Here is a 12,885-nt window from a genome sequence, read left to right on the forward strand (position 1 = left end):
AAACAAAAAAACTTAAAAAAGAAAAAGAAATAAACCCAAAGGATCATATCCTTCTCTGAATGTTCATTTATGTCTCCTCTCATTCCCCACTCATATCAACACCATCACTCATGTGTGCCTCAGTAATTTCTATTGAGATTTCCATTGAGAATCAACTAAAATAAATATCACCATCACCTCCTCCTCAAAGTCTTCCCTGTAGCTAAGTGATCTAAGTAATCCTTTCCCTTCTGGCTGTGACCCATGCATGCTCTACAGAGCCCTGTGTCCCTTCTCAGAGTGACTGGTCAATTTCCTCTCTCTCAGTGAGCTGAGATCCTGGACAGTAGGTGTAGTGGCTTCTTCAATCTGAGTCTCCACGCTGTGACTTATTCCTAGCCCACAGCTGGCATCCAACAACAACTTGTATGAGAGAGCAAACATAAGCTAGAGAAGGAAATTTGAAACTGAGAGGAGACAAAAAAAAAGAAAGAAACTCTCTCTTGTCATTTTTCTTTTTTTTGTCATTTTCTAATATTCCAAGAAGAAAATTGTTTTTATTTAGCATACTTTTGAACACATAAGGTAGAGCAAAAACACCAAAGTCCAAGTCTAAGACAACTATTCGTATTTATTTATTTATTTATTTATTTATTTATTTGCTTTTTGGGTCACAACCGGCGATACTCAGGGGTTACTCCTGGCTTTGCACTCAGGAATCACTCCTAGAGGTGCTCAAGGGACCATATGGGATGCTGGGAATCAAACCCGGGTCAGTCGTGTGCAAGGCAAACGCCCTACCCGCTGTGCTATTGCTCCAACCCCAGCTATTCATTTTTAGAAATAAAAAAGTTATGAGGAAGTTAGTCCAGATACAAAAAAAAAAATCTATGTTGGACTAGAGAGAGTACAGGGCGAAGGTTCAGTTCCTGGCACACAATACCTGTGAGCACTTTGGATACTGTCTAAAGGTCCCTGCGCACTGCCAAGGACAGAAGGCCTCCAGTTATCTCCTTATGTTTAGGCCTTTGGCACTGAACTGCCAGTTTGAATGACTCAGGGTCACCAAGAGGAGCCTGTCCAGGCCTCCTGAGGACTCTCTGGGAGACACAACCCATCTCCAACCACAAAACAAAGGATGTTTCAACTATACTCTGGTCATCTTAGGACACTGTTATTCATTCCCAGCTTCTCTTTTATTAGTGGTGCCTCAGACCTTCCACGATGCACTCTGTTCACGGTGGCTGTTCAAGGCAGAATAATACCCCCAAAGATGTCCCCATTCCAAAGGCTGGGATGAGTGACTTAGTCACTTTCCATGGTGAAAAGGGATTTGCAGATGTGATTTGGTGGAGAATTTTAAAATGTGGCCAGGATCCTGGATTTCCAGGTGAGCCCTCTGCATTCTATGGCTCCCTTCAAGTGAAAGAGGGAGGCAGGAGATGCCGCCAGAATGACAGGCCAACACAAAACAGAGCCAGCCAGGGAAGATGGGAGGAAAACCAAGGTATGCAAGCATCTGGAAGAGGCATGGGAATGAATTCTCCCCCAAGAACTTCTAGAAGGAAGACAATTTGGCAAGCATCTTGAATTTAAGTCTGCTGAGACCCACTCAGGCTTCTGACCATGGGGTTTGTGAAATAATACATTTGCATTGTGTGAAGACAGTGAACATGGTGATCTGTTCTGGAGTTATTGCAAATGAATGGAGAGCTGTAAACATGTTCCCAGAATATACCCACACCTGTCAGAGCATGTTTTCTGCTTTGCATTAACATTCCTCCTGCCACAGTTACTGTGACAAAATCACCAAGTCTTGATAATGACCTTGTGTCATTACTAAACCCTCAATCAAAAATGAGAAAGAATAAGCAACTGTTAACTCCTAGACTAAACATATTCAATCATGAAAAGGAGGTTCCTCCGTGACTAGAGCCCTTGTGGATATAGTAGGATCAAAGCACAAAACAGAGCCTGGGTTTGTGCATAAACAGGTTTGGACACCAGATACAGGTGGGCACCTGGGAAACTCTAGTTTGTTGGCCTCAGTTCTATTATTGTTGTGTCTCCTGATGAAGGACACCAGGCTTTGTTTCACAGCCAGGATCCTGAGGGTTGGGGCAGAGAATGGGAAAGAGGGCTTCACATGTCCTTTTCTAAGGGGCTCATAGAAGCCGTATCATCAGACTAGCTGTATTACCTAAGTTGATCATCATTCATCACCTGATGGGCACTGTGCCGTAAAGGTGAGTGACTCTTGGTCCAGATTCTCTGGTAGAAAAGCCAACATGTATGTGAGCTCATACAGATCTGAGGATGACATACTCGATTTCTTAAAAAAGGCATTCAGGTTCACCTTAAAGTAGCCAGAAGTATTACTGAATCAATAGTCCTCATTTTTCTGAACTTACTCAACAACCTGGAGCGATAGCACAGCGGGTAGGATGTTTGCCTTGCATGCGGCCGACCCAGGTTCAATTCCTCCATCCCTCTCGGAGAGCCTTGGCAAGCTACGGAGAATATCCCACCTGCACAGCAGAGTCTGGCAAGCTACCCGTGGCGTATTTGATATGCCAAAAATAGTAACAAGTCTCACAATAGAGACGTTATTTGTGCCTGCTTGAGCAAATCAATGAACAACAGGATGACAGTGATACAGTGCTACTCAGCAACCAGTATTTTATCAGAGAGTTGATCATATTGGCCTTTCTTTTAACTGCTATCATGTTACTATTATAGTATCATGTACCTGTTCCTTCTCCCCAACTAACCACAGAATCTATTGAGAAAAAATCATAAGAATTTGAAAGAAGAGAACCAAAATGCCAGCTTTATTCCTGAAAATCTGCATGGAGGGTGGAGGCTGGGCCTTGGTGTGGGTCCACAACAGGACCTCTCGCCTCAGGAGCAGAATCACTCAGTCAGAAAGACTCCAGGAGAGGCTTAGATTAACATCCCTGACCTTGACCCACTTGGCCAGTCACAGGAGGATTGTTCCAGGGGAGAGTAGCATTATGAAAGCTCTTCTGCATGAATATATGGGGAGTAAAAGAGTGAATTCTCTGCATCTGATATCCACTTTAAGTGATGACAAAGTGAGCTCTGATTAAGCTAACTAAATAATGATGCTTAGAGACTGCCAAGATCTGCCAAGTAGAATTAAAGGTCCTTACCATGAGATCTTTGAGGGAAGACAGAATGAGTTCTGTGTAACAAGGGTGTACTCAAGGTCCATCCGCCACAAGCATAGTGGAAGCAACAGCCTGGACCTGTGTGTTGAGTGCAGTTTGAGATTCGTTACTAGCAATAGGTGCAGACACATTTGCAAATGGTGCTCCTTGTGCTCAAAAATAAGAGTTTGATGAGAGTTATTCTTTAGAATCCTCATTCACTGTTGGTGGGAGTGTAAATGGGTATAGTCTCTATAGAGAACAGTATGAAGATTTCTCACAATCAAACCTCCCAATGGTCTAGTCATTCCACTTCTAGATACCTATCCCAAGAACACAAAGACACTTGCTTGAAAAGATATATGCATATCTATGTCCATTGCAGCTCTTAGTTCAACCCAAATGCCCAATGACTGGTGAATGGATAAAGAAGCTGTGATGTATATACACACTATAAACTAATCCACTATGAAAGAATGTGAAATCAAAATTGCCTTTTGCTATAATATGGATGGAACGGGAGGAGTTCATGCTGAGCAAAGTAAGTCAGAAGGAGAAAGAAAAAAATCTCACTTATATGTGTTTCAGGAAGAAACAAAGTAAGAGACAATGTTCACTGAACATCAACCCTCAGACTCTAATAGAATTGAAACTATCTTTTCAGGGGTGGGGTAGCCAAACTGGGGTCAGCTGCCCATAAGATAAATGCACTAAGCCCTATGGTATCTCTCTGGTTCCTCTCCCTACATTTTTATGGCATTGTTTTGTTGTGGTTAACTTTGGATTAGATGTCTTCGAAATATTTATTTATAAAAGAATCACTTTAGAATTTTGGTGTTTTGGTTTTATCCCCAGCACCATTCATGGTCCCCAAACACCAACAGGAGTATCCATGCACACAGAACCAGGAGAAAGCTCTGAGCACTGAATGGTGTGGCCACCCAAAAAAGATCTTAATGTTTTATTCATCATTTTGATAATAAAACATGTTTCTCAATATCTTTTTAAACAGAAATTCCCCCATAAAAGACTCATGGCACTTTTCTTTTTACTTCACTGCCACCCAATCCCCTACTTCATGAAGTTTGTAGCAGGCTGATAAGTTCTCTTTTTTTTCTGCCAAAAACTCAACCTCAATCCTTCTACAACATTGTCTTCATAGGAAAGCTTTGGGTTGACTAACAAAATGCCCCCTTAGCAACAAGGTGATTGTGACATGGGAGAGTAACCTCCAATGAGAGAGATGCCTCAGAGTCTGATTGTGACATGCCAATATAAATAGAAGGTCTTCCCCCACTCACCCTAGGCCCTTCTCTCCAGACGTAGCTGATAAGAACATCTACTATGGCCAAGCATACCACCAAAAGGAATAGGTGCACAAGAGACAAAGCAAAACAAATCGTCAAACAAAAATCCAATTCCAGCACCTATGTGGGCTGTCGAAATTATTCACGCTACATAAACAGGGTCCTCAAAGAAGTGATCCCCCAGAATGGCATATCATCGCACACTGTGGATATTCTGAACACCTTGATCAACAATATCTTTGAGTACATTTCTACGGAAGCCTGCAACCTGATGTTTCACAGAGATCGTTGTACGCTCACCCCTGAAGATGTCCAAAAAGCAGTATATTTGCTGTTGCCTGGGAAACTAGCTAAGTATGCAGTGACTTTTGGAAGTGATGCTGTCTACAGATATATCCACTCCTAGCCTCCATGCGCCAGCTTAAATTAAATCTTGGGGAGTGAATCAAAATTACTACCCATTCAGTCACTTCAATATTGAATGTACTTTTCTTTTGTGTAATGCGTTGGTACTTCCTGGTGTGTTCCCTATTTTCAGTTCTAGCGAAGTGTTTTCTTACTGTATTACTTTAAATTTTTTTTGTTATTTAGGTTTTCTTGACAACTTCTCCCTGCACTACTCCTGCCCAGAATTCATTTTTCCTATGAATGTGTAAATCTCATAGACATTTAATACCTATTGTATTGTTAAGGTATTAGTGGTCATATACAGTTATTTAATCTGGACATTTTGACCCTCAGGTCATACTTGAAATTTATGAAGAGAAACATTTTTATTACAAGTATATTTTTTGAGTATCCCCTTCCACAGATGAGAAAATAAGTCACAGAGAAGTAAGTGACTTGCCTGAGATCACCTGTATAAGTGACAGAGCTAGTATTTTGGATACTTATGCTATGAGCATTCTTGTACATTTGTCTTCTGGTAAGAACATATCAAGTTTTCTCTAGATAAAATATCTTACGGTATAATTACTCTATCAGTGATATAGTGGTATGCCCATATTCAGCTGTACCCAATATTACCAGACTGTCTTTTAAGTGTTCAATTTATGTTTGCAGGGGCCGGAGCGATAGCACAGCGGGTAGGGCGTTTGCCTTGCACGCGGCCGACCCGGGTTCGATCCCCGGCATCCCATATGGTCCCCCAAGCACCGCCAGGAGTAGTTCCTGAGTGCAAAGCCAGGAGTAACCCCTGAGCATCGCTGGGTGTGACCCAAAAAGCAAAAAAAAAAAAAAAAACAATTTATGTTTGCAGTAGACACAATTTAGATCCTTCTGGTTACAAGGAGTACATTGTTTAACTTTTTTTAAAAAAAAAATAGGTGTTTCTTGTATGTATCAGTTTGAAATAGACTCTTCTAGCTGCTTCTTAGTATTGTGCTTGTCCTAGGGTTGGTTGACTCAAAATACTTCTTGGAGTTCAAAGAAATATATCTATTAGATTCCACTCATCTGATATATGAGTAGTCAAATTTATGGAGACAAAAAGCAGAATGGTGGTTTTCAGGAGCTAGAGATGACAAAATACAAAGTTATTCTGTAATATTTATATAGTGTCAATTTGAAAAGATGGATAAGTCTTAGATATGGACAGCAGAAAAGAATGCACAACAATGTAAATACTGAAAATGAAAAAAAAATTTTAATTGAAAAAAGAATGTAAATACTGAATGTGACTGAACTTTACCCTTAAAATTGGTTAAAATAGTAACTTTTTGTTATATAATTTAAATTTTTTTCACTTATTTAAATGGGTAGTTTTACTCTCTTGCACTGATAGCATCAGATCTGACGCCATCCTATTTGAGGTAGACCAGACAGAGGGTGTCGATCACCTATTATCAGCCAATCATGATCAGATGCCCATGTCGGTCATTCTGTTGTGGCATGGCATCAGAGGGGCCTCAAAGGTCTGTCTGGAGTCAGAAAATTATAGTCTGTAAGCCAAATCTGAAAGCAGCTCTCTTTTGTATGGCCCCACAAGCTATGAAAAAATATTGTATTTTGTACGTATATTTTTAAAAGAGAAGCATTATGTCTAATCAACAAACTTAGTGTGAACCATAAGTTTAATATAGTAACTTATCTGGCTCTTTAAAAAAAAGTTTCCATGGGGCTAAAGTGATAGCACAGTGGGTAGGGCGTTTGCCTTGCACACAACCGACCGAGGTTCAATTCCCAGCATCCCATATGGTCCCCTGAGAACGATCAGGAGTAATTCCAGAGTTCATGAGCCAGGAGTAACCCCTGTGCATCGCTAGGTGTGATCCAAAAACCAAAAAAAAGTTTCCAACCTCTGGTCTTTCCTCTTTCAGATTGTAATAAGGCACATTTTCTACCCTTTGTTTATGATATCTATAGCTCATATTAAAAGTTCACAAATAGGGGCTGGGGCAATAGCACAGCAGGTAGAGAATTTGCCTTTCACGCAGGCGACCTGGGTTTGATTCCCAGCATCCCATATGGTCCCCTGAGCACCGCCAGGGATTCTTCCTGAATACAGAGCCAGGAATAACCCCTGTGCATCGCTGGGTGTGACCCAAAAAGCAAAAAAAAAAAAAAAAGTTTACAAATACGACCAGAGAGCTAGGATAGTGGGTAAGGTTACCTTGCATACAGCCTACCCACTTTCTATTCCCAACATTACATATGGTCCCCTGAACCCACCCAGGGGGGGCCCCTTGAGCACAGAACTAAGAGTAAGCCCTGTGCACCACTGGGTGTGACTCAAAAACAAACCAAGAAAGTTCATAAGTATGAAAAGGATTCCCACTCCCACCCCCACCTTTTTTTCCTTTATTGTTGTTGGCATAACCAAAGATTGCACACATTATTGTGACTCTAATACTCACTTATATGCTTAGTTGTGGTTTCAGGGGTCACAGAGGGCAGTGCTGATGAAACTGCTGCACTCTGCATGCAGGGCAGTGCCTGAAACTGAACCCAGCATTTTATACCTTCAAGGTAGGTGCTCTCTACAGGCTCAGAATGAATGTTTGGAAAATAAAAATAGAGACTTATGGGGCTAAGCAATAGCACAACATGTAGGGCATTTGCTTTACATGCGGCCAACCCTGGGTCGATTCCCAGCATCCCATTATGGTCCCCTGAGGACCTCCAGGAGTGACTCCTGAGTGCAAATCTAGGAGCAACACTTGAGCATCGCTGGGTGTGACTCAGAAAGAAAAAAAAAGAGAGAGATTTATGGTAGATTAAAACAAGCAGAGATGGCCTTACTTGTTGGGGTTTTCTCTCTTTTTTTTAATTGAATCACGGTAAGTTACAGTTACAAAGCTTTCATGTTTGAGTTTCAATCATAACAGTGATTAAACACCCATCCCTCCACCAGTGCACATTCTCCACCAACAATGTTCCCCAGTATACACCCCCCTTCTCAGCCCTCCCCATACCTCCATGGCAGACAATTTCCCCTATACTCTCTACTTTGGGGCATTATGGTTTGCAATACAGATACTGAGAGGTTATCACATTTGGTCCTTTATCTTTCAGCACACATCTCCCATCCCGAACGATTCCTCCAACCATCTTTGTCTTAGTGATCCTTCTCTATTCCAGCTGAGATGGCCCTACTTGTATCAAACCAGATAGCATTCAGACTAAAGAAAGTAGTAAGAGATAGGGATGGATATTGCATATTTAAAGGATAAAACATAGGAAAAGGGCTTAAATCTTATCAATTTTTATGTACCAAATGGAGGGACATAAAGTTTATAAAGCAACAGCCAATCTACTTGAGGATATATATTGACAGAAACATAAGAATGGAAATTTTTCCTCTTAATTTTTTTATTAATCACTGTGAGGTACAGTTATAAACTTATGAACTTTCATGTTTGCATTTGGTTTACATCCCTCCACCAGTGCCCAAAGAATGGAAAATTTTAAAAACCTACTCTTGTCATTGAAAATGTCAACCAAACAGAAGTTAAGAAGGGAAAAAGAGGGGCTGGAGTGATAGCACAGCGGGTAGGGCGTTTGCCTTGCACGTGGCCGACCCGGGTTCGATTCCCAGCGCCCCATATGGTCCCCTGAGCACTGCCAGGGGTGATTCCTGAGTGCATGAGCCAGGAGTGACCCCTGTGCATCGCCGGGTGTGACCCAAAAAGCAAAAAAAAAAAAAAAAAAAGAAAGAAAGAAAGAAGGGAAAAAGAACCCTAAGTGAGGAATTGGAATAACTTAGATTGATAACATGTTCAGGAGCCTCCACCACCAAAAGCAAAATAAACATTCTTCTCCAGTGCACATGAAACATTCTCCAGTATAGATAGATGATGTGCTAAAATACAATCCAGGTGTCCATAAAATCATGAATATAAAAATTGTACCAAGTATCTTCACAGACCACATTAATATAAAGGCTAAAATCAACTGTGAAAAGTTGATGGAAGCTTCAACATTTAAAAACCAACATATGGGGCTGGAGCGATAGCACAGCGGGTAGGACATTTGCCTTGCACGCGGCCGACCCTGGTTCGAATCTCAGAATCCCATATGGTCCCCTGAGCACCGCCAGGAGTAATTCCTGAGTGCATGAGCCAGGAGTAACCCTGTGCATCGCCAGGTGTGACCCAAAAAGCTAAAAAATAAAAATAAAAAATAAGAAAAATAAAAACCAACATATGTTAAATAACTATTGTGTCCAAAGGAAGTCAAAGAAGAAATTAACAAACGAAAATGAAGACAAACTCTTAGAATCGCTAAGAATCAGAAAAACAATACTATGGGCAGTTTCAAAGCAACTCAGACATATCAGGAAACAAGAAAAAGTTCAAATAGCCTCAGTTCACAGATTAAGAAACTAGCAAAAGTGAACTCCAAAGTATATAGAAAAAGGAAAAAAAAATTTAAATAGAGCAGAAATCAATGATGTTAGAAATCAAGAGAATAGGGCCAGGGAAATAGTACAGTAAGGCATTTTCCTTGCATGTGGCTGACCTAGGTTCAATCTCTGGCACTCATGTGGTCCTCTGAGCCTTCCAAGAATGATCCCTGAGCATAGAGCACAGATTACCTGTGATCTCTGTAAGGAGTAGCTGTGATTACCAGGAGTAAATTGTGATTACCAGTGGGTGTGACTCCAAAACAAAACAATCAAGAATATTAGGGTCAATGAAATGGGAACTGTATTTTTTTTTTCAAAGTATAAACATAATTGATAGCCCTTAGTTAGACTCATGAGGGAAAAAAGAGAAAATACAAATAAATCAGATCAAAGACAAAAGGGAAGAAATTACAACATATATTTCATAAATGCAAAAAATCATAAGAGGTTATCACAAACACTGATGCCACTAAGCTGGAGAACCTAGAAGAAATAATTGAACATTTTATCATACAACTGCCCAAGAGTGAATCAAGAGGAAACAGAAAATCTAAACAGCATTTATGGGTAAGGAAATTGAAACAGTCATAAAAACATTTCCCCCATAACAAAAGTCCAGGTTTAGATAGGTTGAGTAGTGAATTCTACCAGAAGTCAGAGAAAACTTACTACCCATACTTCTCAAGTTCTTTCAAAATATTGAAGAAATGAGACTCTTTTCTAATAGGTTCTATGAAATCAATGTCATCCTAAATGCCCAAAGCAGACAGATATTACTAAAAAATAAAATCATAGGCTAATTTCATTGGTTAAAATTAAGGCAAAGATTCTCACCAGGATATAGACCTCTGAAATGTATTCATGAGTTGAGAGTTGATTCCATTGGCAAAAGTAACAAAAACAATGATAAATAGTGGTACTATATCCAACAAAAAAGGTTTAGCATGGCACAAAATGTGGTTAAAATTAAAAGACAGCTTACTTGGGGCTGGAGTGATAGCACAGCAGGTAGGGCGTTTGCCTGCACGCGGCCAACCGGGGTTCGATTCCCAGCATCCTATATGGTCCCCTGAGCACCACCAGGGGTGATTCTTGAATGCAGAGCCACGTGTGACCCAAAAAGAAAAAAAAAAGACAGCTTACTAAATGGGAAAACTTTTCATACCATATATCATACAAAGGATTAATATCCAAGATATACAAAGCAACCACAAGGTCCTATAACAAAAAGTAAGCAATAGTTCAGTCTAAAAATATGGTGAAGGATATCAACAAACACTTCCTGAAGAAGACATTTGAATGGATAGCAGGCATAGGAAAAAGTATTCATCACTTTTTAGGTAAATGCAAATAAAAACAATGTGATAGTATCTGACACTAGTGAGAGTGGCATTTGTCAAAAATGCTGGAAGCAATCAGGTTTTGCAGGGATATGGAGAAAAAGAAATCCTCACTCGTTGTTAGTGGTTCAGTCTCTATGAGAAACAGTATTGAGATTCTCAAAAAATAAGAACAGAACTCCCTTATGGCTCAGCAAATCCACTTCTGGGCATCCACCCCAAAACAAACAAAAAAAAATTCAAAAAGAGATGCATAAGTCTAATGCACAAAAAAAAATGCACACCTATGTTCATGATTGCACTAAGTACAATAGCAGTGATATGGAAACACTCCAAATGTTTAATCACAGATAAATGGATAAAGAATGTAATGAGAGGTGAAATCTTGCAGCTCATTGCAAAGTGAAAGTAAATGGCCATCATTTGAAATAAGTCAGAAGTAGAAGGATAGCTACTAGATGATCTCACTCATCTGTGGTATAAGGACCAAAAAAAAAAGGAATAAACAATATTAACAATGACAAAGCCTTGGCCTTAGATTACAAACAGATTATGAAGCAGTGAGGGGAGGTGGTGGGGAGTAGAGAGAAACAGACTTGAAGTGATGTAAGGACAGTGGTGGAGAATCTTGGACACTTTGGTGTTGATGAGATGCAGAACTTAGTACATCAAAACCAGAAATGTGGCAAGGGGCCTGAGTTTCTCTGGCGGTTAACTACACTGCTCTGGAGAATTCTTAGTGATTAAAAAGTTACCTCTGGTGAAACCATGACCAGATGGGCATGAATTACTACTACATGTAACAACAGACATTTGTTCTGAAACATCATGGGGGGACATGAAGAAAAGATTCTTTGTTGGGGGGAAGCTAAGCCTTCTAAAGGTAAATAATAGGAAGTCAATAAGCTATTTCTTAAAAGTGATGCACCCAAAACAAAACACAAATAGAACAAAAGGAGGAGTATTTAAGCAAAGATGTAAATGGATTCACGGAATACCTAAGACAAAACTCACAGATGGTTCTCAATGAAGAAATAATAACAAAGTCATTACAAAGCAACAAAAGAAATAGCACAATTGCTTTAAAAAGAGGTATTCTTCAGAAGGAAGAAAATGAAAAAAGCAAATCTGCTTCCATTGTAGGAAACCTGGCCATGGCACTGCAGATTGCTTAGCTGTCCTTGAAAATCAAGATATGGGTCCTGGACATTGTTACCAGTGTGAGTCCACACAGCAGGAAATAACCAAGTGCAAAGCAAATGTAAACTCTGCTCTTGGTGAATTTCCTTCTATAAAAAGTTTAATTTGTGGGGAAACGGGGAACCTGTCCAGAGCTTGTCCTAATAATCCTAATAGATTTTATGCTGATGGGGGTGGCTGCATTCTTTGTGGATCTATGAACATTTTAACAAAGATTGCCCTGCAAGTAAGAACTCAGATCGAACAGCCACAGTTGGTTGCTGGACAAAGGAAATGAGTGCAGACTATGAAGAAACTTTAAATGTGCCCAGCCTACAGAAACCTGAAAACAAGGACAACTAAAGGTTAATTTTTTTTTTTTTTTTTTTTTTGCTTTTTGCTTTTTGGGTAACACCCAGCGATGCTCAGGGGTTACTACCTGGCTTTGCACTCAGGAATTACTCCTGGCAGTGCTTGGGGGACCATATGGGATGCCGGGGATCGAACCCAGGTCGGCCGCATGCAAGGCAAACGCCCTACCCGCTGTGCTATCGCTCCGGCCCCTAAAGGTTAATTTTTTGAGAAGCAATTTTCCTATTGTCATCATTTTATTTTAACCTGAACATGGTTTAGTTTATAAATTGGAGCAAGACTCCTGCAGAGGCTGCAGTATTGTATGAGTGTGGTGAGTTTTCTGAGTTTGCCTATCAAGGATTGTAGTCTGCCACTATAGGTAAAAAGCACTGAAAATAGAGGCCATTTAAATTGGATTCTCTAAAAGAATTTTATCTTCTAGAACTTAGGTATAATTAATTGGTTATATGCCTGATTGTAACAACCATCTTTTCTTTTTCTTTCTTTTTTTTTTCTTCTGTTTTGTTTTCAGATTTTTTTGTTTGGGGGCAGCACCTGGCAATGCTCAGGGGTTGTTCCTGACTCAGAACTCAGGAATCATTCCTGGTGGGGCTCAGAGAAACATATGGGATGCCAGGGATTGAACACCAGTGGACAGCATTCAAGACAAGCAATTTAGTCGCTGTACTATTGCTCAGGCCTCAAAACCA

The 12,885-nt window shown here is 40.2% G+C and overlaps 1 protein-coding gene and 1 pseudogene across 1 annotated transcript; both read left to right on the forward strand.

Annotated features, from left to right (window-relative positions):
- Positions 1-4,493: 4,493 nt before the first annotated feature.
- LOC101538720 (histone H2B subacrosomal variant-like) lies at positions 4,494-4,862 on the forward strand. The gene has a single exon (XM_004608551.2). The coding sequence runs from the start codon at positions 4,494-4,496 to the stop codon at positions 4,860-4,862; it is 369 nt and encodes a 122-aa protein (XP_004608608.2).
- A 6,548-nt stretch (positions 4,863-11,410) lies between these two features.
- LOC101545053 (zinc finger CCHC domain-containing protein 9-like) lies at positions 11,411-12,184 on the forward strand (annotated as a pseudogene).
- The last annotated feature ends 701 nt before the right edge of the window (positions 12,185-12,885 follow it).

Source organism: Sorex araneus, chromosome 1, assembly GCF_027595985.1.
Source record: "Sorex araneus isolate mSorAra2 chromosome 1, mSorAra2.pri, whole genome shotgun sequence".
NCBI classification, from domain to species: Eukaryota; Metazoa; Chordata; class Mammalia; order Eulipotyphla; family Soricidae; genus Sorex; species Sorex araneus.

Coding starts and splice junctions, on each gene's coding strand:
- LOC101538720 (XM_004608551.2), top strand. CDS start 4,494: ATGGCCAAGCATACCACCAAAAGGAATAGGTGCACAAGAGACAAAGCA.